Source organism: Myxine glutinosa, chromosome 10 (genome assembly GCF_964187855.1).
Source record: "Myxine glutinosa chromosome 10, kmMyxGlut1.1, whole genome shotgun sequence".
Taxonomy (NCBI): Eukaryota; Metazoa; Chordata; class Myxini; order Myxiniformes; family Myxinidae; genus Myxine; species Myxine glutinosa.
In genome coordinates this window covers 127,877,467-127,905,068 of record NC_136270.1, presented here as the reverse complement: position 1 = coordinate 127,905,068, position 27,602 = coordinate 127,877,467, and the positions used below count along the sequence as shown (strand labels likewise).

Genomic DNA, 27,602 nt, shown 5'->3' with positions numbered 1-27,602 from the left:
AATCCTCCTCCTTGGTGATTTCAATATCCACATGGACTCCACTGACTCCACAATAACCACTGACTTCACTGATTTACTCACCTGCTTTAACCTCACTCAACATGTCGACTTTCCTACCCATATCCGTGGTCACATTTTGGACCTTGTCTGCTCCACTGGATTAAATTTGCACCATCTCTCTGGCTCCGACCTCACCCTCTCTGACCACTTAGCTATCACTATGACCATCAACATCCCCACCCCAACACCAAGACATTATCGCACTATCACCTTCCGTCAGCTAAACGCTCTTTCACCTACCTCATTCTCATCCACCCTCTCTGAAAAAATGTCCACTTCTCCCTTCGTTGACCTCCACACCCCTTCCGACCTCACTGACTACGACAACCACACTCTCTCCTCCTGCCTTGACCAGCTTGCGCCTGTAAAAACCAAAACAGTTTCTTTCACCCATTCTGCTCCCTGGTTTACCCCCGAACTCCGCCTGATGAAAACTCGTGCTCGCCAACTTGAAAGACTCCGCAATAAAACAGGTCTCACAGTTCACTCCCAAGCCTACAAGGACCACCTACAACACTACAAAGATGCCCTCTCCCGTGCCCGCTCCGCCTACGACTCTCAAATTATCCACTCTGGCTCCGGAAACCCAAAAGCACTCTTCTCGACAATAAACAAACTCCTCCGCCCCCTGAACACCACCACCCAGTCATTCACAGTAGACAACTGCATCTCCTTCCTCTCTTTCTTCCAACGCAAAATTGACAACATCTACAACAGCTTGACCACCACCGCACCCGCTCCCCCTCCAACCACCTGCCCCCCCTTGTCCTGCCAACACCTGTCTCAATTCTCCCCAGTCTCCCCTACTGACCTCTCTGAACTCCTCATAGGAATGAAAACTGCCACCTTCACTCTTGACCCCATCCCCTCTTTGTCAAGGCCTCCCTCCCTGCTCTCTCTCCACTTATCATTGCAACAATAAACTCCTCCCTGTCTACAGGCATCGTCCCACCTTCCCTCAAAATTGCTGCTGTTACCCCCATTCTAAAAAAATCTGGTCTAAACCGTGACACCCTAAACAACTTCAGACCCATCTCCAACCTACCCTTTCTGTCAAAAGTTTTGGAACGCGCTGTAGCCACTCAACTCAAACATCACCTCTCTGCCAATAACCTGTATGAAACATTCCAATCCGGATTCCGCTCCAACCACAGTACTGAAACTGCTCTCCTCAAAATCATCAACGACCTTCTCCTCTCCTCTGACGCTGGCAATCTCAACATTCTCGTCCTCCTCGACCTCAGCGCTGCCTTTGACACCATCGATCACACCATCCTCCTCACCCGACTTGAATCCACCTTTAACGTTACCGGCACTGCCCTCTCTTGGATTAAATCATACCTCTCTGACAGACGCCAGTTCATCTCCATCAATAACTGCAAATCCCCCACTGCTCCCCTCCCCCAAGGTGTCCCCCAAGGTTCAGTTCTTGGCCCCCTCCTCTTCATCCTTTACCTGTCCCCCCTCGGTCACTTGATCCGCCGTCATGGTCTCCAATTCCACTGCTTCGCCGATGACATCCAGCTTTTCATCTCCACCAAGTCCGTCTCCACCGACACCCACTCTATCCTGACAAACTGCATCACTGAAATAAAATCCTGGCTTCAAATCAACTTCCTCAAGCTTAACTGTGATAAATCTGAAATAATCATCATTGGCCCAAAAACGCTCACACAATCCACCCATAACTTTGCCCTCAACATCGACGGTATCCCAGTATCCACCTCCCCATACATCCGGAATCTTGGCGTCATCTTTGACCAAACCCTCTCCTTCGACAAATACACTAAACAGATCACAAAGTCAGCCTTCTTTCACCTGAAAAACATTGCCCGTCTCCGCTCATCCCTCTCCTCCACGGCTGCAGAAACCCTCATCCACGCCTTCATCACCTCCCGTCTGGACTACTGCAACAGCCTCCTCTATGGTTCACCCTCAAAAATCACCAATAAACTCCAATACATTCAGAACTCCGCTGCCCGTCTACTCACCCATTCCCGGACCCGTGACCACATCACCCCCGTCCTTTACAAGCTTCACTGGCTCCCCATCCCGCAGATAATCCAGGACAAAATCCTCCTCTTGACATACAAAGCCCTCCATAACCTGGCCCCATCCTACCTGGCTGACCTCCTCTCCAGACACACTCCCACCCACAACCTCCGCTCTGCTGGTACCAACCTCCTGACCCCCTCCATCCGGACCAAATTCAGATCCTGGGGGGACAGGGCCTTCTCCATCGCTGCTCCCACCCTCTGGAACTCACTACCTCACACCATCAGAGACTCCTCCTCACTCACCACATTCAAAACATCACTAAAGACCCACCTGTTCAACACTGCATTCAACATTCAACCCACAGCATTTAACCCCTGACTATCACTTCTCCTTCTCCCTCCTTTTGCTTTAAATATTTCCCTATTGATTCTTGTCTTTTTGCAATTGTGGTTTTCATGTATTGTTATGCATTATGTTTTCCCACTCTGTCAAAGCGCCTTTGGGCTACTTGAAAAGCGCTATACAAAATAAATGAATTATTATTATTATTATTATTATCTTGATAGGATGAAGTTTTGTACTTGTCGAATTATGATGTCATAATGGAGGCACCTATGACATCATAATTAACATATTTTATTCCCCATGGAGAGTTCTTTACAATGAGCCATGTCTCAATTTCTTCTATTCAGCGCTTTCCGAGATAGAAGTGCAAAGTTTTTTGTTTTTTTCCAATATGGCGGCCGAACCACGTGACCGATTACGTCATCAATTGGGCACAGTCTATTCCAGGGCAAGACAAATACGTGTGCAAAGTTTGGCGATTCTACGTGCAACGGTGTAAACGTAGTGCTGCACACAGACAGACAGACAGACAGACAGACAAACCAACCGATCAACATACTTGCCGGAATCTTTTCCGGCAAGTAACAAACAGACAGATTCACATGCAACACCCTCTCCTCTGGCGAGGGTAATAAATGCAGTATTAAATGCATATGATAAAGGAAGTATCTGCTAAATGAAAAGTTCAATGTTGAAGGGGCATATAAAATATTGATTTCCATTTAATGGCAAAATACCATCCGAGGAGCCTCTTGTGCAGTGACATCAATTGTTGAACAGGTGACTCCCAATCAATTGTTGAGGAGCGAACCAGGATGTGTACAGTTGTGACTCAATAGGAGAGGCTGCTGCAGCTGCTCATGAACAGAAACAACTTGAAATGGATCATTATATTTATTACATTGGAAATGCCAGAGCTCACTGTGCCGTTGTCCCCTGAAAAGCCCAACACGGCCATAAAGGGAACAAAGACTGACCTGAGCGGGCCTGGACGACTTCAGAGCGGATTAAATAAGTCGACATGCAACCCGCACCTGGTCGATTAACACGTTCAACTCGTGTTTGTCCCGCAAATTATTAATGATCATAAAAGCCCATATATAGATAGTGAGGAAACAAATGTCGTTGATATTACCGAAACGAGCCTGGCATCGCTGAAACATAAACTCTGATGAACAGAAGAAGAAGAACCACCTTTAGAGGCCATTTTTCCCCGCAGAGAAGAGGTCAGCCTTTTCCGGGTTTTTTTTTCAAGGTTGTTCCCCTTTTTGGTCCCCTTTTTCCTTGGTCCCCTTTTCCACCTTGGTCCCCTTTTCCACCTTGGTCCCCTTTTCCACCTTGGTCCCCTTTTCCACCTTGGTCCCCTTTTCCACCTTGGTCCCCTTTTCCACCTTGGTCCCCTTTTCCACCTTGGTCCCCTTTTCCACCTTGGTCCCCTTTTCCTCCTTGGTCCCCTTTTCCACCTTGGTCCCCTTTTCCTCCTTGGTCCCCTTTTTCCTTGGTCGTCTTTTCCACCTTGGTCCCCTTTTCCTCCTTGGTCCCCTTTTCCACCTTGGTCCCCTTTTCCACCTTGGTCCCCTTTTCCACCTTGGTCCCCTTTTCCTCCTTGGTCCCCTTTTCCACCTCGGTCCCCTTTTTCAAGCAGTGTTTTATTGCCGGATGCCCTTCCTGCCGCCAGCCCTGTTAGTCGCCTCTTGCGACACACAGGGAATTACCAGTGAACTGGTATTCGATTTGCCGACTTCGGAAGGATGACATGCTGAGTCAGCCACGCTGGTGTTAATTCAGCAATCGGCCGGGATTCGAACCCCGGATCCTAGGATCCCAAGCCGGCACCCTAACCGCTAAGCCAACACCAGGCTTTCTGTTGTTGAAACATACCATAAACCAGAAACCATAAAACCATAAACATAAACAAAAACGAACATACCATACACATACCATAAACCAGAAACCATATAACCATAAAACCATAAACATAGACATAAACAAAAACGAACATACCCTAAACATACCATAAACCAGAAACCATAAAACCATAAACATAAACATAAACAAAAACGAACATACCATAAACCAGAAACCATAAAACCATAAACATAAACAAAAACGAAAATACCAGAAACCATAAAACCATAAACATAAACATACACAAAAACGAACATACCATAAGCATCCCATAAACCAGAAACCATATAACCATAAAACCATAAACATAGACATAAACAAAAACGAACATACCCTAAACATACCATAAACCAGAAACCATAAAACCATAAACATAAACATAAACAAAAACGAACATACCATAAACCAGAAACCATAAAACCATAAACATAAACAAAAACGAAAATACCAGAAACCGTAAAACCATAAACATAAACATACACAAAAACGAACATACCATAAGCATCCCATAAACCAGAAACCATAAAACCATAAACATAAACATAAACAAAAGCGAACATGCCATAAACCAGAAACCAGAAACCATAAAACCTTAAACATAGACATAAACAAAAACGAACATACCATAAACATACCATAAACATACCATAAACATACCATAAACCATAAAACTATAAAACCATAAAACCATAAAACCATAAACATAGACATAAACAAAACCGAACATACCATAAACAAACCATAAACCAGAAACCATAAAACCATAAACATAAACAAAAACAAAAACGAACATATCATAAACCATAAACCATAAAACCATGAACATAAACATAAACATAATCAAACATACCATAAACATACCATAAACCAGAAACCATAAAACCATGAACATAAACATAAACATAAACATAAACAAACATACCAGAAACCAGAAACATAAACTCTGATTCACTAATAAATTAAAGAATTCCTGCAATGATGGACAAGCGACCTTGAAACGGCACCAAAGTAGTGGCAAGACAGAGATTGAAAGAGGCCTCAATCATCTTAAACTGTTCACTGTGTTTCTAGTCGTGTTCCAACAGTGAGAATCAGAAAAAAACAAATTGATGGAGAAACTCTAAAGAACCTACGATTTGCAGGTTCGGTAATTCCATCAGCACTTAGATGGTTTTGTCTCTCTCTATAAAACTGAGGGTCATGGAAGAGCAATGTTGAAGTGACAGTGTGGTCGTGGGGGGATCTAAAATGGACCGGTACGAGGGTTGGTTTTAGGAAGGGGTGATGAGGGTAATAGAGGGCACGGCTTTGCCACTGATGCAGTTTCCCCTTGCAGAAGGAATTTGGGGGTTTGGCATACAATGGTGGATACTCTTTCAGACGATACTGTGGAATCGTCAACATCCACCGGTGAGTGCTGGCGGACGGGACGCGAGATGTCAGCCATCCATCTGACTGGTGGTGCACTCGAGGAATCGAACACAAACTATAGAGAGCCTGGAGGGAAGTGCACCTGTACCATTTACTGCACCTTTTGGTGTACATAATGAGTATGGTGAAGACGGTGCACAGTAAATGTATTTGGTCCACACTTGGCATTCAGTCTCGTTTCCCTTTCCACTTCCATTTCAGTCCCTTTCTGGAAAACCCATCGAAATGCCTTCTGGATCCTATTTCCGCATCGCAGACACGTGCCAGGTTATACTTTACCCGCAGCCGTTCTCAGCGCTGTTCAAATACAACATGTCACTCTTTGCCTCTGGCAGGCCGAACACCTTCGGAGTAACTATTTTAAATGGTGCTGTAAGCTCGATGGATTAAAGCCATCAATCGGAGCCAGCTGAGTGGTTGGTGCTCACTTTTGGAATATAGATATTTCACCTTCACCACCGTCCACCAGTACACGTGAAGACTTCATTCGGCCTTCTATTGACTTCCATTGAAGAGGAAGAGTTTGGGAAATACAGTGTCGACAAATGTCTGTTGGTTATTGCAATGTAAATGAGAAATCTCATGGCGTGATGGAAATGTTCAATGGCAATAGCGGATATGGGAGTGTGAGGGAGGAGGGGGGCACACCCACCGTGCGACCCCCCTCGACCCTCTTGTCAAAAGCGATCCTGTTTTTCACATGTATTGAGGTGTATATAACTGAAGATGTGGTCTTGGAATGTGGGAAACTGTCTCGTGCAGCATATTTTTCAAAAAATTTCCACTCTATAGACAACATATAGTAATTCCTGAAAAATTGCTGTTTTGGGAATTTCACAGGTAACATGTAACCCAGTGCTACCTGCCGCATGGTCAGGTTGTCGGTGACTAAACCGGCTCCCCCACCCAGTTGGCTTTGTGCTTTACTGGATGAGGAGGGTGTGTGGACACCCCACAGGACTAAAAACAAGACCTGTAAAAAGGAAGAAGAGATCCTTGTGAGCCAACGGCCATCCACATCCGGTGCGGAGTAGCACAGGGGGGCACACCCACCGTGCGAGCCCCCAATATTATTGCTTACAGATAGACTGCATGAAAGCGTTCACATATAGTTTAACAACATGGAACCTGCCAACTGCGCCCCCCAAGGATGTGCAGCTCCAACCTATGGCTGGGAAAGGACGTGTTCCAGAAGAGAGGGAAAACGCGGTTAATGGTGGTTTGGATCTAAACTCTTTTGAGCGACCCCAACCTGATGTGCTGATGCCAACCACTGATGGTCATCAAAGATTATTGAATCTAGGTGTGTGGAATGTAAGAACATTGTTTGAATTAAGAAAACTAGAGCGAGTTCGGAATGAAGCTGAAAGGTTCATTATCGCCATCTTGGGTTTTGCTGAAAATGAGGTGATTGAGTGAAATATGTTTTGATGGATGAGAGTTGAATAACCGTGGACGTAACTGGCATCATCATGGGGTTGGATTCTCGGTATCCCCCAAAACTGCAAAAGCCATCACTGCTGTTATACCAGGAGGGGATAGGAATATCAACATTAGAGTGAATTCGTAGCCAAAAGCGATTCAGGTAGTGCAAGTCTACATGCCAATCACCGATGCTGATGAGAATGAAGTTACCTCTCTACATGCTGAGGTACAGAAAGGTGTCACGAGGTGCTCAATGGGCAACTTCAATGCAAAGATTGGTGAGAACACAGATCATGGTGCTTGTGGAAGGTTTGGCTTGGGTGAGTTGAGCGAGCGAGGAAAGCTGCTTTTGAATTGGTTAGAAGGTAACGAGTTGCTTGTGCTGCATACCTTCTTCAGGCTAATCAACGGTAGACTGCGACGTCAGGTGCAATAATCAAATAGACTCGATTACCATTAGACGAAGAGATAGACGTGATTGGATGGACTCAAGATCGTTACCTCGTGCAGATTAATGTGGTGATCATCAAATGGTCTGGGCTAAAATCAAAGATGGATGTTTTAATACTAAAAAGCCAAAGAAAGCACCTCGCCGGTTTTTTTGCAAAGCCTTAGAAAACTGTGATGCTTTTTTTTCTTTTTTTTGTATACAATATTATTTTGTATACAAAAAAAAAGCAAAAAAAGACAAGGTCGAGGTTCGTGTAAGAGCTAACATTAATCAAAAAAAAAACCAACACATAAAAGATGATAAAGAGGGAGCGGGAGAACAAGATGGGGAGCAGGGACATCGGCAGATCTGTGGGAGGAAGAGGGCTTGGGGGGAGGAGGCATGGGAAGGGGGGGGGGGGGAGAGGTAAAAAATACATGGACACTGCTAGGACTTCCAGGAAAGAAGTCGGTATTTAAAAAAAGTGGTTAGTTTTTTGTTTTTTTTGTATTTAAAACGTTAAACAATGGGTAGATGTTCGGGGAAGTTAGGGGGAGAAGTGAAAATCTAAAAAATAAGCAATACAGTGAAGGAAAGGACTTAAATTCACAAAACACCGATGCGGGGGGGGGGGGGGGGGGGGAATCCTGGAGGGACCAGGCCGCGCACGCGGTGCGAACAGAAAACGATTCATTATACACAAGTTTGCACAAATTGCAAATCAGCACCAACTAGAAACACACAGTAACACATGCACCATAAATTAACGAGTGGAAATTTGACGAAGACATGGATGGAAAAATACTTTAGCTTTGCTGCCGTGCAGAGGTCGAAGAATTTGAATTCTCAATCTTTTGAATTTGAATTCTCAATTAAAGCACCCATGGAAAACAAGCGGCACAATTGGTGCAAATTTGCGGATCCACTGAAAGGTGCAATTGAAGAACATTGCCAAATCAACCATCCAAAGAGGAAACCGATTGATGGATGTCTCGATTTGATTGAAGAAAGAAGAAAGGCTAAAACCTTCAGATCACAAGGTCCAGAGTACAAGAAGTTGTGCGCAAGAAGGCAAAGAATTAACTACTATTTGAAAGAGGTTATTGCCAAGGATCAGTTTTGTCTAGTGTGTGGTAAAGCCACTACAGATACTATGTTGTTGTTGAGAACTTTGATTGAAAAGGTGAAGAGCAAAAAACGAGACGCAGTTATGGGCAATGTCCATCGACTATGGCTCGACATTTGATAGCGTTCAACACAATGCAATGGGGGAAAGCCTTGTTGGAATTTGGAGTACCAAAACATCTAGTTTGGTTGATTAGATGCCTGTATACAAAGCCAGTTTGAGTCGTTCAAGTAGACGATGGACAGACAGAGAAATTTCATTTTGAAAATGGAGTACGTCAAGGTTGTTCCATGTCCCCTATGCTCTTCAGTGCGGTCGGTGAAAGGATTATGGGAGATGGGAAGTGCGTCTTACCAGAACGAGTGGGACGCACACTTGGTGGCAGTGACGTTGGGAATCGACGCTACTCCGATGACACAACCCTCTTGACCAAATCAAAGATGGAGTTGGAACTGATGGCAGAGGAAGTCATGTTGAAGAGTGAAGTATTTGTATTTGGCTTGTGTATAAATGAATATTATAACAAGAAGACGTCATGCGGAGCACGATACTTGCAAAATCTGCCCCCCCCCCCCAAGTTTTCCATTGATACAGCAAATTGTCCATTTCATCAAGATTAAAATTGACGATCTTGATCAAAGCTCGAGTCAACAGGATGAAAAGTGATGATTTTTCAGATGAAAATTGATGATTTTAGAAGTTTGACCTTGAGTTGACCTTTGACCTTTTGACCTCAAAAATAGTTCGTTTCCCAATTCAGTGAGGAAATATACAAATGCTGTTCAATTTTCAAGTAAATTGGACGAAAATTGACGGGTTTTCAGATGAAAATTCATGATTTTGGAAGTTTGACCTTGAATTGACCTTTGACCTTTTGATCTCAAAAATAGTATGCTTCCCAATTTAGTGACTCGAAATGCAAATGCTGTTCATTGTCAAGTCAATCGGTTGAAAATTGATGATTTTGAAAATGTGACCTTGAGTTGACCTTTGACCTTTTGACCTCAAAAATAGTTAATTTCCCAATTTAGTGACTCAATATACAAATGCTATTCAATTTTAAAGTCAATCGGATTTAAAATGGCGATTTTAGAAATTTGACCTCCAGATGACCTTTGACCTCAAAATCAATAGGCTTCTCAATTGGGACGACCTATATAACTTGGTGAAGTTTTGTGACGATCGGTTTAGAATTGTGACCTGTAGAAACAACTCGTCACAACTGACCCGAGCGGAGCGTTTTCAATATCTTGGCTCGGTAATTTCATCAACTGAACCGACTGTATGTGCATGGAGATAGGATCAGACTTGCTCTGGCTCGAGGTGTAGTTCGTGATTTGGTTGATGTGTGGAAGTCTCAACGTATTGGAATAGATCTGAAAAAAGTGAAATCACTTGTTTGGAGTTTTGCACTTTATGGCTGTGAAAGTTGGACTCCTAGTGTGAAAGTTGGACTCCTAGTGTGAAAGTTGGACTCCTAGTGTGAAAGTTGGACTCCTAGTGTGAAAGTTGGACTCCTAGTGTGAAAGTTGGACTCCTAGTGTGAAAGTTGGACTCCTAGTGTGAAAGTTGGACTCCTAGAGCAGAAGACGAAAGGTGTATTAACACTTTTGAATTGTGGACTTGGAGGAGAATGCTGAGAATGTCCTGGACGGAGCATGAAACAAATGAATGGGTTCACGGTCGAGTTGGAGTTTGGGAGGACAATGGTCTCCTGAATGTTATCCAACAGGAGGAAGATGGCAAAAATACTGCCACGAGAAGAGAAGACCTCACAGTGTGGTGCTAGCTTGGATTGAAGGATTGATGGAGGGGAAGAACAGGATCGGTCGTCCCGTATTAACCTGGGTGGATAATTTGAAGTTTTGGGCTGTTGGTGGGCTCCCTATTTTATGAGACTGTGCTTGTGCTTCCTATCGCCGATGGCCGCATTTAGTGGCTACGTTATGAATAATAATAATAATAATAGACTAATTAAGCAAAAAATGAATAATAATAATAATAATAATAACTGGAAAGCATCAGAAAATGCAAAGCCCGCATCCTTTTGTTTTCAGACGTCTTCTTCTTCTTCCATTGTCTGAAACTAACGAAAACAATGAAAAAAAAAAAATGAAAATAATGATCTTGTATAGCCTTGACCTTTGACCTTTTGATCTAAAAAAACAAACGGCTTCCAGCTTTTGATTGGTGAACCAATTCAGTGACACAATATGCAAATTCTTAAAATTTCAAGTTAATTGGACGAAAATTGATGCTTTTATGCAACCTTGACCTTTGACCTTCTGGTATTAAAAAAAATAATCGGCTTATAGCTTTTGATTGGTGAACCAATTCAGTGACCCAATATGCAAATTCTTTAAATTTCAGGTCAATCAGATGGAAATTAATGATTTTATGTGATGCTGACCTTTGACCTTTTGGCCAAATTTTTAATTTCACTTCTTCATATTCTCATAATAAAGTTTTGTTGAAAATCTGATGACAAAACTCAAATAGTAAATTTAGTTTCAGGTCAATTGGATGAAAATTGATGATTTTAGGTGACGCTGACCTTTGACCTTTTGACAAAATTAAAATAAATGAGTTTTCAACGAAAGTTTTTTTCATTCGAGTACGGTATGTCCTTGTAAGGTTCATGCGAGTACGGTATGTCCTTGTAAGGTTCATGCGAGTACGGTATGTCCTTGTAAGGTTCATGCGAGTACGGTATGTCCTTGTAAGGTTCATGCGAGTACGGTATGTCCTTGTAAGTTTCATGCGAGTACGGTATGTCCTTGTAAGTTTCATGCGAGTACGGTATGTCCTTGTAAGTTTCATGCGAGTACGGTATGTCCTTGTACGTTTCATGCGAGTACGGTATGTCCTTGTAAGTTTCATGCGAGTACGGTATGTCCTTGTAAGTTTCATGCGAGTACGGTATGTCCTTGTAAGGTTCATGCGAGTACGGTATGTCCTTGTAAGTTTCATGCGAGTACGGTATGTCCTTGTAAGTTTCATGCGAGTACGGTATGTCCTTGTAAGGTTCATGCGAGTACGGTATGTCCTTGTAAGTTTCATGCGAGTACGGTATGTCCTTGTAAGTTTCATGCGAGTACGGTATGTCCTTGTAAGGTTCATGCGAGTACGGTATGTCCTTGTAAGTTTCATGCGAGTACGGTATGTCCTTGTAAGTTTCATGCGAGTACGGTATGTCCTTGTAAGGTTCATGCGAGTACGGTATGTCCTTGTAAGTTTCATGCGAGTACGGTATGTCCTTGTAAGGTTCATGCGAGTACGGTATGTCCTTGTAAGTTTCATGCGAGTACGGTATGTCCTTGTAAGGTTCATGCGAGTACGGTACGTCCTTGTAAGGTTCATGCGAGTACGGTATGTCCTTGTAAGTTTCATGCGAGTACGGTATGTCCTTGTAAGGTTCATGCGAGTATGGTATGTCCTTGTAAGGTTCATGCGAGTACGGTATGTCCTTGTAAGGTTCATGCGAGTACGGTATGTCCTTGTAAGTTTCATGCGAGTACGGTATGTCCTTGTAAGGTTCATGCGAGTACGGTATGTCCTTGTAAGGTTCATGCGAGTACGGTATGTCCTTGTAAGGTTCATGCGAGTACGGTATGTCCTTGTAAGGTTCATGCGAGTACGGTATCTCCTTGTAAGGTTCATGCGAGTACGGTATGTCCTTGTAAGGTTCATGCGAGTACGGTATGTCCTTGTAAGGTTCATGCGAGTGCGGTATGTCCTTGTAAGGTTCATGCGAGTGCGGTATGTCCTTGTAAGGTTCATGCGAGTACCCCCCTTCCTCGCACCCCACAAATATCCAGTGTGGCCCAAACATGAACCTGCAATGTTCACACATTTTACTCAATTGAATAGGTAAAAGTTGAATGTGTAAGTTCGCAATTTAATAACGACCAGTCTCCATGTACGCAGGAGTGTGATCTGAGTCACGACTCACAAGGAACACGTGTGTGTTTGCAGGGAAGGAATTGAGTTGGAGGAACTATCTTGGATTGATAACAGCGAGTGCCTGGCTCTCATCGAGAAGGTAACGGAGGTGAAACAGCGAGACACCACACACCCTGACCAGGCCTTGTGTGTTCACAAAGCTACTCCCACTTTTATAAACTTCCCATAATGCCCGAATAGTGTGTGCATGTATATATATATATATATATATATATATATATATATATATATATATATATATATATATATATATATATATATATATATACACAAAGAATTAAGTTAAGCACCCCCCCGTTTTTTTACAACCTCGCACATTACAAGTTTGTTGTCGTCAAAACAGTGTAATATACCCATGATATTGCTATATTTTCTGGAAAAGTGATATTATGGTCACATAAAAACATAACAATCATGCCGTTTTCAATATTTTATTCTGAATAATTTAAGGTGAAATTTTTTGGGAATTTTAGGCATATTTTCACCTCAATTTAAGTATGGAGCTATAGGTCCATCACGGACAGTGTGGATGACGTTTATGTTTTCTAACGTACAGTCATTGTTCTGAGAAGACCTCTAGCGATCTTTGCGTCAATAACGTGTGTAGGACCCACGTGATCGGATCACTGACTCAACCCTACGTCTCATAGACCCTGTAAGCCGTCGTATGCGTTGCTGTGGCAGGTTGTTCCATTCCCGATGTAATGCACGTTCCAATTCATCCAGATTGGCTATTGGAGGGACCATCTTCGCAATTTGTCGTCCCAACATGTCCCAAACGTGCTCGAGGGGGTTCAGGTCAGGACTGTACGCAGGCCAGGGGATGGTTGTCACAGCACCTTGCTCCATCCGATCACGTGGGTCCTACACACGTTATTGACGCAAAGATCGCTAGAGGTCTTCTCAGAACAATGACTGTACGTTAGAAAACATAAACGTCATCCACACTGTCCGTGATGGACCTATAGCTCCATACTTAAATTGAGGTGAAAATATGCCTAAAATTCCCAAAAAATTTCACCTTAAATTATTCAGAATAAAATATTGAAAACGGCATGATTGTTATGTTTTTATGTGACCATAATATCACTTCTCCAGAAAATATAGCAATATCATGGGTATATTACACTGTTTTGACGACAACAAACTTGTAATGTGCGAGGTTGTAAAAAAACGGGGGGGTGCTTAACTTAATTCTTTGTGTATATATATATATATATGAGAGATGTCTGTCTGTGTGTCGCCATTTTTCTCAGAGATGGCTGAACGGATCTTCGTCAAACTTTCAGAGGTTCATCAGTGAGTGCCTGGGAGTGTTTTAGGGAAATATATATATGAAAAAAAAAAGATCGTTTTTTTGAAGTTTTTATTTTCAAAAAATTGCTCGATAGTGCCGAAGCTTTTTGTCCCCCGTCGCACCGCGGAGCGAAAGGGGGACTATGGTTTTCCCCTCCGTCCGTGTGTGCGTGCATCCGTGCGTGCGTCCGTGCGTGCGTGCGTAAGAACGTGCGTCCATGCGTGCGTGCATAAGCGAAGGACCGAATTCTAATTAGGTGTGTGGGTGGAACCCACGTCAAAATCCAAGATGGCCGAAGCCATGTATGTCTGACACCATGTATGTCTGAACATTGTGAGCGGAATATCTTGAAAAATAAGCGAAGTACCAACTTCTAATCTGGTGTGTGGGTGTATCTCGGCATAAGGAAGAAGCCTATTGAAAATTGGGTCGCCACGTCAAAATCCAAGATGGCCGCCACCATATATATGTCTGAAACTTGTGAGCGAAATATCTCGAAAAATAAAGGAACTACTAACTTCTAATCTGGTGTGTGGGTGTATCCAGGCACAAGCAAGAACACTGTTTAAAATTGGGTCGCCACGTCAAAATCCAAGATGGCCGCCGCCATGTATGTCTGAACCGACTAAACCTACTGTCTGAACCTAATAAACGAACTACTTGTGAGCAGAATATCTTGAACAATAAGCGAAGTACCAACTTCTATTCTCGTGTGTGAGTGTCTAGGCATAAGGAAGAAGGCTATTGAAAATTGGGTCGCCACGTCAAAATCCAAGATGGCCGCCACCATATATATGTCTGAAACTTGTGAGCGAAATATCTCGAAAAATAAAGGAACCACTAACTTCTAATCTGGTGTGTGGGTGTATCCAGGCACAAGCAAGAACACTGTTTAAAATTGGGTCGCCACGTAAAAATCCAAGATGGCCGCCGCCATGTATGTCTGAACCGACTAAACCTACTGTCTGAACCTAATAAACGAACTACTTGTGAGCAGAATATCTTGAACAATAAGCGAAGTACCAACTTCTATTCTGGTGTGTGAGTGTCTAGGCATAAGGAAGAAGGCTATTGAAAATTGGGTCGCCACGTCAAAATCCAAGATGGCCGCCACCATATATATGTCTGAAACTTGTGAGCGAAATATCTCGAAAAATAAAGGAACTACTAACTTCTAATCTGGTGTGTGGGTGTATCCAGGCACAAGCAAGAACACTGTTTAAAATTGGGTCGCCACGTAAAAATCCAAGATGGCCGCCGCCATGTATGTCTGACCCGACATGTATGTATGTCTGACCCGACTAAACCTACTGTCTGAACCTAATAAACGAACTACTTGTGAGCAGAATATCTTGAACAATAAGCGAAGTACCAACTTCTATTCTGGTGTGTGAGTGTCTAGGCATAAGGAAGAAGGCTATTGAAAATTGGGTCGCCACGTCAAAATCCAAGATGGCCGCCGCCATGTATGTCTGAACCTTGTGAGTGGAATATCTTGAAAAATAAGCGAAGTACCAACTTCTAATCTGGTTTGTGGGTGTATCTAGGCACAAGGAAGAACGCTATTGAAAACTGGGTCGCCACGTCAAAATCCAAGATGGCCGCCACCATATATATGTCTGAACCTTATGAGCGAAATATCTTGAAAAATAAACGAACTACTAACTTCTAATCTGGTGTGTGGGTGTATCTACGCATAAGGAAGAAACCTGTTGAAAATTGGGTCGTGACGTCAAAATCCAAGATGGCCGCTACCATATATATTTCTGAACCTTGTGAGCGAAATATCGTGAAAAATAAACGAACTTCTAACGTCTAATCTGGTGTGTGGGTGTATGGGTGTCTTATACATATGGCTAACCCCCACTCTAGCAGGGAATATGGCCTTAAAATGCCTGTTGTTGTGTTGTATATATATTCAACAAAATGTTGCTCATCAACAGCTAGGAGGTTTGCAGTCAGGAATATTACATTTAACCATGGAAGCACACTAACCCTATAACATGACGCTGACGTCATGTGCATAAAATATATGACGTCCACGTCATGTATGACGTCATAAATTATATGACGTCAAAGGCATGACGTCAGCGTTGTCCTGATGAGCCCTCAGTTTTCAGGGAAGCCTCTGGTATAAAGTGCATTTGGAATCTATCCGAGCTATATAACTACCGATGTATGTATTAATCGATAAGCACATATAATACAGCTGGTGGTTTCCCACCATTTTCTCTTAAAAACTCAACAGGAACCACACCATAAAATCCATTATTAATGATTATAAGGTATTTGTTTGAGTAATTTGGGGAATCTCGTGACTGCTCTGTGAAAATAATCTCTTATTATTTACTTTTAACGATGTGTATAATGCAGGTTACCGAGGCGGGCACCACCATGCTTCAGATGACTTCTGAGCCGGCTATATGATGTGCTAGCACTCCCTCGCAATACACAAATGGCGGTTCGAGCCCGAGAAATAACAGCACTGGATGAGGGGGGTTGAGGGTCTGGGAGGGGATGAATAGTCAGGGAGAGGTGGGAAGGTCTGGGAGGGGGTGGATGGGGTGTGGCGATGAATGGGGTGTGGGGGTCTGGGGAGTGTGGAGTGAAGGTCTGGGAGGGGGCCGGATGGGGTGTGGTGATGAATGGGGTGTGGGGATCTGGGAGTGTGGGGTGATGGTCTGCGGAGGGGCACTGAGGGTCTGGGGGGAGATGAATGATCGGGGAGGGGTTGGAAGTTTTGGGAGGAGCAGCTGAGGGTGTGTTGGAGCGCAAAGTGATGCTCTGGGTGGGGAGTTGAGAGTCTGGTAGGAGGTGGGGGGAGGGAGCTCGGTGAGGAGGGTCTGAGAAGGGTGTGTCCCTCTCCCCGGGTAGGGAACCAGACATCAGCACTTTAAATGTGTAAAATGAACTAAGGTACCAATATGAACCAAGGATGTGCAGTGATATCTTTGTTGTTAGGAAATGTGATTTTAATTTTTTGAGCTCTTTCAATCAGGGCCAGAATATAAAGCGTCCTTTTTTTCTATCGTGGTTACCACGTGCTTTCAGGTATTACCATAATGTTTGGCTAAAACTCTTAATGCTCAGTTTGTTTGCCGCCAATGCCGAATTAAGGGTAAGATAACTTTAAAACAAGATAAGCGCTTCATCTACATCAAAATGGTTTCCTTCAGATGTCATGTGATGTCATGTGATGTCATGTGATGTCATGTGTATCTCCATGTGAGTGTTCGTTTTGTAAAGGTCACCTGTTGTTCCTTTAATATGCACTCGGATAGTCGGCCTATCCTTACCTTTAAAGGATTCTCAACAATCCATCCATCACTGACATATCATTGGAACAGCAGTTTGTATTTGGACGTGAGGTGTGGAATTGACTTTAGGGGTTCCCAACACCAATGGCAATACGTGCAACCATTTACCTGTCCTGCATCTTCAGGTGTTTTCAAAAGCCGTGCTGCTGATGTGCGCTTCAAGCAGGTGTTTTGTGAGACTAGCTTCTGGAAGTGTCTCCTTTTTAACACCTGCTCATTGACATACCTGCACTGTGCTTGTGTTTACAGCAAGTGGGCATCCTGGCCCTGATTAATGAAGAAACTCAGTTTCCTAAGGGAACAGATGACACTCTTCTGGAGAAGCTTCATAAGCAGCACAGTGTAAGTGAAAATGGATCTATTCCTCTCCTGCTATTTTCTAACCATTGAGTCTACTGAGACTTTCGTGTAACGTTTCGTGTGAAGTAATCAAAGCAATGGGATTCTCAATTTGCCTTGATTTAACACTTGTATTCAAGCTCATATAAATGCATGTTCTTGTGTGTCTTGTGACCGTGTTTACCTTTTGAACCCACAGGTGAACGCGTATTACATCCAGCCCCGCGTTCTCAATCAGCAGTTTGGTATCCGACACTACGCAGGCGAAGTACACGCGACACTGAAACACTCAAAATTAGAACAATTGCTGAACACAGATAACATATCACAATCAATCTGTTCTGTTGTTTCTTTAGATACAGTCGAGGCTCGTGGAAGAGCTAGAACACAGAACGAACAAGAAAAAGAGCAATCACAGATTGCAAACCCTTGCCAGGATGTATTTTCAGTGGTTTTTAAGACTTTTGTGTTAAAACAAATATGGCGGCCGAACCACGTGACTGATGACGTCGTCATTAGCATATTTTATTCCCCATGGAGAGTTCTTTACAATGAGCCATGTCTCAATTTTTTCTATTCAGCACTTTCGGAGATATAGAGGTGCAAAGTTTTTCAGTTTTCCCAAGATGGCGGCCGAACCACGTGACCGATGACGTCATCGTTTTTTTTTTTCTCCACCAGTTTATGCCGACATGGCGCTCAAGAAATTTCATCTTGATAGGATGAAGTTTTGTACTTGTCCAATTATGACATCATAATGGAGGCACATATGACATCATCATAAACATATTTTATTCCCCATGGAGAGTTCTTTACAATGAGCCATGTCTCAATTGTTTTCTTTTCAGTGCTTTCCGAGATATAGAGGTGCAACGTTTTTCGATTTTTCCAAGATGGCGGCCGAACCACGTGACGTATGACGTCACAATTATCATTAAAAAAATTATACAGGTGTAGTTGCACCTGTGGTGAAAATTTCCTGTCAATCGGACCAACGGTTGCAGAGAAAATCATATTTATTCTGTGCGGACAAACAGACAAACAAACGGACAAACAAACGGACTGAAATACAATACCCTCTCCTCTGGCGAGGGTAATCAGCATGCATCATAACAAAAGGAACAACAGAAAGAGAGGGAAGACGTGGTAAGGTTGAGTAACAAGGGACGTGCAGGTGCAGTTGGGGGTTAGGGGAGAATCCAGTAGGTGGATAAGATGGATACAGAAAAAAAAGGAAAAAAAAAAGGGTGAGGGTTGGTGGGTGGAGAGGGTGAGGGTACAAAAGATCATGGTTTTGGATTGGGATGATCGGTGGTGAACAGCTGTCTTGAAGACTTGGAGGGAAGAATGAAATTGAAGAGAATGTGGAAATTGGTTCCACAGGTGGGGTAAAAAAGGGGAACGAATGAGCGTCGATGAGCAGTGATCCTGGATTTAGGGGGTTTAACCAGAAGGGGGTTGCCGGTGGACTGCGTGCGCCCTGCGCATACCTGGGGGATTGGAGGACAAAGCCCGGAGAGGTTGGAGGGTGCAATACAACAAAGGGAGGCGGAAGAAGACAAAGACCACCTACCTTTCTGCGATGGAAAAGTAATAGGCCCCAAGACTCAGCCTCATCGCAGGAGATTCCAATGATCTTGAAAGACTTGCTTTCCACAGCATCAGACTGAGCAAGATGCGAGGCAGGAGAGACAGCCCAGGTGGGAGAGCAGTACTCCATCAAGCTGCGGATGAGAGCCTTGCAGGTGGATAAGAGTTCAGGTGTGGCATGGAAGGACTTTGCCTGTCCGAGGATGCCCAGTCTTCGAGAGGGTTTCCAAGAAAATAGATAGGACTTTTTGCCAGATGGTCCTTTTGGAGAGAAATAGTGGAATTGTGAGAATTGTCAGGATTGAAAGACACATGGTAATCTAAGTGTTTGACCAATTTGTGTTTTGTCAAGGTTTCGATGTCTGAAGAGAGGTAAGAGGCTGCTGTCCGTTTACCTGAAGGATGAGGGATGACATGGCAAAGGGTGGAGTCATCAGCAAATAGATAAAGAGGATTTTCCAGAGAGTCAGAGTGATCATTGATGAAGATTAGGAAAAAGGAAGCGGGCATAGAACATGCACTGCTTTGTGCTACTTCTGTTCAGCCTTGACAGGGAGAAGAGAATAAAGTGTCTGTTAAGAGCCACACGTTGGCTACGAGAATGGAGGAAGAAAGTAACCCAAGAGTGGAGTTGTCCTTGGATTCCATAGGCAGACATTTTCGCAAGCAAGGCGGGATGCTAGAATGTATTGAAACTCAACATATGTATAAAGAGACGGCACTGATCTCATGTCTGACATTGAGGGCCTCCGTCCATTGTAGGGAGAGTAGAAGCAACATTGCCAAGGTAGAGTGAATTGGTCTGAATACGAATTGATGATCTGAGATGAAGTTGTTGGAGAAAAGGAATGATTTTATGTCAACTGCGATGATGGATTAAATTACCTTGCTGATGATGGGATGTAAGCCAATAGGTCTGCAGTTAAGTGGATTAGTTGTTGCACCTTTTATGTAATGCAGTGATGTTGGCTGATTTCCCAGCGGATGGAAGATGACCAAGGACAAATGATAGGGTGAAAAGAACAGAAAGAGGACGTGCAAGAACATCAGAGCAGGTTTTTAGGACACGTGAGCTGATGCCATGCGGTCTCGTTGCAGATTCAGAGTCTACAGCTGCCAGAAACTCCACAATCTCAGCTGCAAAAGACGCAGAGTGCAGCAGCAGTTCGATACGACTGGGAAGGGTGGGTACGGAGAGCATGGGGTTGATGACACAAGCTTGGGAAGCAAACACAAAATTGAAGCGTTCGGCCTTCTCACGAGCAGAGTCGGCTGTGATGCCATTTGAAGTGAGTGAAATGGATGAAAGGGGAGCATACTCCAGAGATCCACTTTACAAGGTGCCACCAGGTTTTAGAGGACGGAGACAAGTTTGAAAGGTCAATTGTGAGGTTGGACAGGTGTTGTTTTCTGGCTCACCTGAGAGTGGACAAACACTTGTTGCGGGCTTTGTGGAGCGATCTGAGGTTTCTGTCGGTCAGACTTTCCTTCCAGGAGTAAGAATACAAGTTGTTTCAAGGCCACTGCCTCACCACAGGATTCATTGAACCATGGGCGGGATGAGGGGTTGTGTAATTGAAGATAAGGTGAGAAGAATCCGTGCATGAGGATGAGCAGGTTTCTGTAAAATAATTCCCAGGCTCCATCAATATCAGGGGAGGTAGATATAGGAGACCAGTCCCGAAGAGTAATGGCTGCTTACAGTCCCTGCTAATCTGTCCGAGTGAACCTCCAGATTAGCCGGCATGAAGGAAGCTCTCTGAGAATGGCCAGAGAAATGTTGACCTTTGCAAGCACATGATCACATGAATCAATTGGAGCAGTGGAAGAGCACGAGATATTGACGGGTAATTTGGTCATCACTAAATCTAGAAGGGAGCATTTGCAATTGGGAGAAATCAGGGTTGGGAAGATCACAGATTGAGTCAGTCCCATGGAGTCACAGAAGTTCTTTCCAGAAGTGCCATGGCTGTTGAGAGAGGTAACAACACTGAGGTTTGGTAGGTGTAAGAGCAGTACACGGAAAGTGACAAATGGAGTTCTTGATGTACAGTGTAACTCTGCCACCAGGATCCGGTTTAGGTCGACTAAACAGGCCAGGGGGAGACAATAGTCAGGAAAAAAGAACCACCTTTAGAGGCCATTTTTCCCCACAGAGTGGGGGTTGGCCTTTTTCGGGCACCATGGTCCCCTTTTTAAAGCAATGTTTTATGGCCGGATGCCCTTCCTGTCGCCAACCCTGTTAGTCGCCCCTTGTGACACACAGGGAATTACCAGTGAACTGGTACTCCATTTGCCGACCTCAGAAGGATGACAGGCTGAGTCAACCCCCCTGGCGTTAATTCAGCGATGACTGGGATTCGAACCCAGGATCCTCGGATCCCAACCCGGCACCCTCACCGCTAAGCCAACACCAGGCTCACCAGGGGAGACAATAGTCAGGGAGAGACAATAAGTCCTGTGGGAGGAAGATGTCTGTTGAACAAATGTTGTCCAGTTTATCAGCAGCAGCCTGGATTGAGAGATCTGTCAGGTCAGAGCAGAGGCCTCGGATGTTTGAGATCCAAACAAGTAAGGACAGGGGATGAGGAGGAGCTGCTAGTATGGTGCAAAAATGTGGAAAAAGGCAAGGGGAATCTGGGAGGTTTTAGTACTGGGGCAAATCTGGGAGGCTTTAGGGCTGGGACAAAGTTGGGAGGGTGCGGGGTTGGGGAGAAGCTTTGGGTTCAGGTTTGAGCTGTTGTGTGTGGGGTTGGGGGGGTTGCGGTGTGAGGCTGGGCCAAAGCTTGGGGATGCAGGGCTGGGGTGAAGCAGGGGGTGGGTGGTGTAAGGATGGGATGGTGTGGGGGCTTGGATGGTGCAGGGCTTGTGCGGAGAGAGTGTGGGACTGGGGGGCGTGCAGGATTTGGGTGACGCCTGGGTGGTGCAGGGCTGGGGGAAAATCTGGGATGGTGTGGGGTGCAAGGGGAGGGGGATCAAGAGGTGGAGGGGTGGGAGAGAAACCATGAGGGTGAGGAGAATCAGGACGAGGGGGAAGCTGTGATAAACAATGTTTACAATCAGCAGAATATATTGCTTTATTTCATTCTCTGATAGACCTGTTTTCACTTACTAAAGATATACTTTCCTCACTCCAGTAAATACTTATTCTAATATTGTAAGCAAATGTGGCTGATAAAGCGAACCATTCTTTAACTATTAACCTGATGTTCTGTTTGAGTTGGATAATGGGTCCATGATATCCGGCATTGATTATACAGAATGTTATGATGAAGTGTGGGATCTTTCGTTTGGTCAAGATGTCCATTATCCCTTCAGGTTCTATATGACGTCACTGGGTTCTTGGAGAACAACCGAGACTCGTATCAGAATGACTTCATCGACCTTCTACAACAAAGCAGGTGGGTTTTGGCGTTGAGAGTGAATGTGCAATCCCAATCAGTTATTCCCTTTATTGATTTTTAAGGAATCGGAGTAATGAACGTTGAATTATAGTGTAATGGCCACAAGTATTGAACGACAGTGACGGCCATGCCTCCCAGCGGGAATTGGATGAAAATATCTTCATGTCCGCCTGGTTAAATTGGCACAAATCGGCATTTCAGAACACATGACTGTGGCGAATCTGCCGATGAGATTGGCTGAAGAGAAACTTGCTCTACATGACGATGCTCGGGCACATGGTGTAGGTACTTGTTTGGGTGCATACAGACTGGTGCGGGGTGGTCCTCATTGCGCCTTGCGTGCTTCCCCAGCCACATTCGTACCTAGTACACCAGCTCTCCGAATGCAGCCCTCGTGGGAGTTTAAGAAGAATCAGAAGCAGATCGTTTCTCCGTAATGTTTTCCGTGTTTGAACAAAACGTTTGTCGTTGAGTTTGAAGAAGTTCTGAGTGACGTATGTTGGCAAAAACGCAAATTATAAAATTTGTTATGTTGTTGTTTTGGCAATCTCATTAGTAGCTGAGTTTCTCTGTCATGCTTTGAAGAAGCTAACTACTCCCCTCTGAAACTTGCGCTTCCCAGTCGCCCCTTTAAACTATTGCGCTCCCTCGTCATTATAATCCACACTAATCTACCTGCGTCCCCACTACAGGTATCCTTGTCACTAACTAATCTTAACGTTACCTAATGTCATCTTCTAGGGCCCTATCAATATCCTAACCCACCCGGGCTAGTTTTCACTGCCATACACCCCATAATCTATTGCGCATTTGCCCCACCTTGGTGAGGGATGACAGAGTTGCCATTCCACCACATCGGGCATCTCCCACTACCAATTTTGCACATCAAATTTCAACAAATCAAAAATTTGCCAATCACTACCCATCATCTGCCAATCATTACTGCCAATCCTTTGCCAATCATCAAATTTTGTTTTTCTCTAATTTTGGGTCCAAAACACTAACCTCATCACCCGTCTACTTATTAGATCCTCTCGGTGCGCCAATTCACGTCTACAGCCCGGCTTCGTACAGCCGAGCAATGAACGCGGGTTGTTTTGTGCCAGCGGCTGGATACGTCCCGCATTCGGGGCAGGGACGGGGGCTTACCCGGACCGAGACCCCACGCACCATCTCGGCACGGAGCCATCCCATGGCCCGATCTCGACCTGCCGGAATGCCTCAACAAAAAGTGGTCGCCATGACGACCCTTCCTATCGGGCTGCCCGCTCCGCCTAGTGGAGCACGGACGCAGCCGTTCAAAGCGAGGCCCAGCGTGGATCGCGTCCGGCGGTCCTTTCGAACCCGCCGTGGCTCGGATCCCCGCTGGTTCTCGCGGCACGCGAAGCCCGGCACGCACCGAGGGCCCGATTCGGCTATAAGTCGTTCTAACCTCTAACCCGGTTACCGTCGATGCCTCACCTGGATGCTTACACGCATACGCTACCCCTTTCTTGCCCATACATCCAGCTGTTCCCATGCTCCTCGTCGTACCTTCTCTCACACACCCCGGTACACTCATTCCGCCCACAGACTTGGTCACACACCTGACCACCGAACACTTTGGCACACATTCGTTGTTCGCACACCTCACCAACACACCTCTTCGCGCCCCTTCCTTGGTCACCTCCTCTGTGACAATCACAGGTGTGCTTTCACTCGCACACCCAACCACGTGCCTCACTACCAATTCCAGCGTGCATTCCCACACACGCTCTACCATTCCAGGTGTGCTTCCTTTCTCACCTGTCACAACCAACTCATGCTCCGTGTCACTCTTACTACTCTCACCTCCACTCTTGACAGCGCACTCACCCTTACTCTCGACAGCGCACTCTTTCCTCATGCACCCGTCCGTTACACACCTTTCTCGCGCACACTCTCCCGTTACACCCTCTGTAACACTCACCACAGGTGTACACTCTTCCTTACTTTTGACAGCGCACTCTTTCCCCATGCACCTGTCCGTCACACATCTTTCTCGCACACCCTCTCCCGTTACATCCTCTGTAACACTAACCACAGGCGTGCATTCTCCCTTTACACCCTCCGTAACACTCCTCACTACGTGCTTCCATGTGCTCCCTCGCACACGCGCTACGACCGACTCACTCTCGACAGCACCCTCACTCCTTGGCACGCACTTTTTCCTCACACACCCCAGAGTCGGACTTTCTCGCACACCTCCTTTTTCGCACACCAGACCTGTCGCACACTTCACCAACGGCCTCTCACGAACACCCGGGTCCATCTCGACCCCCAAGCTCATTACATCACCTGCCGCATCATACGCACGACCATATTGGTCACCACTTACACCGGGTCCTCTTCCTCTTCGCTTCTCCTCCATCACCTGCGAATCCCTCATCCGGTTAATGAGCACATCATCACGATCCGAACACAGACTTTGGACCAATTCTTTTATCTCCTCTTTTATCTCTTTCTTATCCCCTCTCCGTCGCTTCTTAATTTCGCTCACCCCTTCTTCCACTTCTTCTAATTTCTGCTTCACCTCTTTTATGTCCCGGTACGTCTCCTCAAGCTCGTCCTCTAAGGCTACCTTGACCGTTTCCATGTGCGTCCTCACCTGCCGGTCCTTCGTCTCCATTACCTCTGTCACCTCGTCCAACCTCGTTGTCAGTCCCTCACGTACCATCTGACACTCTTTTTTAATTACCCCTACGTCCTTTTTCATCTCCTTCTGTGTCGATTTTAAACCCTCTATTACCGCTGTGTTCTTCTTTACCTGGTCCCCCAACTCCTTTTGTCCCACTGTCAGTTGTTCTACTCCCAGCGTCAACTCCTCTATACCACCTTGCAATTTTACAGTCCCCTTTCTCACCTCCTTCTCCATGCGCTCCTTACAGTGCCTCACCTCCTCGCGCACTCCTCCGACCTCCTCACTCACACCTCTTCTGATCTCCTCTCCCATCACTTGCATCTCCTGCCCAGATGCCACCCTCATCTGCTCCATTTCCTCCCTGTGAGCATCCAATTTAGTTTCTACCCCCATTCTGACCCCCTCTATCTGCTGCCCCATTTGTTTAACTTCCCTTTCCGCTTGGTCCCTCATGTCCCTCAATTTGCCTTCCATACTGTTTTCTAACCCCTCTAACCCCTTTTGCATCCCTTCCATTTGATTCTCTTGAGTGGCCATTCTGTTTTCTACCCCCATTAACCCCTCCTGTATTTCCCCTAATCTATTGTCTAATCCCTCTATTCTACTCCCTAACCCTCCGATCTGGGCCCCCATTTGGCCCTCCAATCGCTCACCCTGAGCATCCATCCGGTTCCCCATTACCCCCATTTGGCCCTCCAATCGCTCACCCAATCGCTCACTATCAGCCCTCATTTGCTCACTATTAGCCCTCATATCGTCCTTCTGCAGGTTGAGGGACGTCTGCATTTGCGCCATAAATTGCTCCATGAGGGCCTGCATTTGGGCCATCCCTCCCACTTGTGCAGCGGGTGCGGCCGCCGCAGCCATGTGCGAGGTGCCATTTTGCGAACCTGCCGTCCTCACTGCTTCGCTCTCCTCTTGTCCCTCAATTTGGTCCTGGATCGACCCTGCCTCACTCTCCTCTACCGGAACCCAGCCGTCTTGATCCGCCATAGCGCGACTTTCAAAATTCAGGTTTTTATTTTTATAAAACAAAATCAAATTTCGCCGTTAATAATTTCGAGTGCGTGAAGCGCGCTTCGGGTCCAATCCCACTTCCCGACACCAATTGTTACAGACGCGGTTTTAGATGTTAGTTTACCGAGCGGTTTGGTATTACCGCGTCCGAACAGTTACTCCCCGATTAGAACCCGATCCCGCCCGACGTTGACCAAATCGCGCTATGCTAAATCAATGAAGGAAAGGACACAACGGCTGGGATTAATGAAACGACACAAGGGGGTACAGTTCTCAAGACCTCCGGAGGAGGATATAATTGGTGATGCAGAAAAGGGGTAGATTACAAGGTAAGAGGTAAAGCACAGAAAAGATGGGCACTTAGACACAGTCTTATCTATCCCCGACAGACCACAGACAAACGGGACAAGACTGACTTACACAGGGATCGATGGCAGGGAAGGACAGGCAGTCGATAGCACAAGGTGCACCTTGGCTCAGGGGCAGAATCAACACGGTCCGGTCCAGATATGCGGGGAGGTATTGCCGCGCTCGGAGGTGGCGTCTTCTCTCTCCAAGCTGAGGGCGCATCTGACGTCACCTCCCTCTTCCTGCGCATGCTCAGCGGCGAGTGACACGCCCTCGGCTCGGTGGCTCCGCCCCAGATGGAATCGGTCCGCCGCTTCTATTGGGTGCGGGGGGTTACCGGGCTCCGCCCTTGATGAGGAGCTGACAGCGAGCCCCTGCGTGGTAACCCCGTCGGAGCACATGTTCAATGGCGGCTAACCAAGCCGGACTGAGGACGCACACTCCCCGCGCCGCCGCCGCTGTTGTTGTTGTTGTTGTACCATGAGGAAGAGCTGCGGGGAGGTATTGGGAGGTCCTAAACTTTCTAACGGTGCCATACAATCACATTCTGGTGCAACGAAGAGTCAGAATTAATGGAAACGAGTCCTTAACTGACATAGACTAAGAATAACTAGCAAGATGTCCTATAGTTGTCTACGTGAGATGCGGTGGACCTGGATGCGACATTTAATGGGGGAAATAGGGGAAGGTCGGGTCTACAGAGTGTTGTTTACAGACAATGGGACTAGGGAATGGGGGATTGGGGATAGTTGGGAAGTATTGGGGAAATAGGGGAATATTTACAAGCGGATATGGATGGAGGCCAAATCCCATATCCGCAACAATATATATATATATATATATATATACTGTATATATATATATATATATATATATATATATATATATATATATATATATATATATATATATACTGTATATATATATATATATATATATATATAT

At 45.3% G+C, this 27,602-nt stretch overlaps 1 protein-coding gene across 5 annotated transcripts in view; it reads left to right on the top strand.

Moving 5' to 3' along the window:
* Positions 1-27,602, top strand: part of LOC137433757 (unconventional myosin-X) — a 401,142-nt gene that overhangs the window by 123,133 nt on the left and 250,407 nt on the right. For all 5 annotated transcript variants that reach the window (XM_068126040.2, XM_068126039.2, XM_068126037.2 and 2 more), the window contains 4 exons: positions 12,699-12,765; positions 17,550-17,642; positions 17,839-17,907; positions 22,548-22,630. In XM_068126040.2, the coding sequence (XP_067982141.2) occupies positions 12,699-12,765; positions 17,550-17,642; positions 17,839-17,907; positions 22,548-22,630 (312 nt within the window). The remainder of the gene's footprint in view (positions 1-12,698; positions 12,766-17,549; positions 17,643-17,838; positions 17,908-22,547; positions 22,631-27,602) is intronic.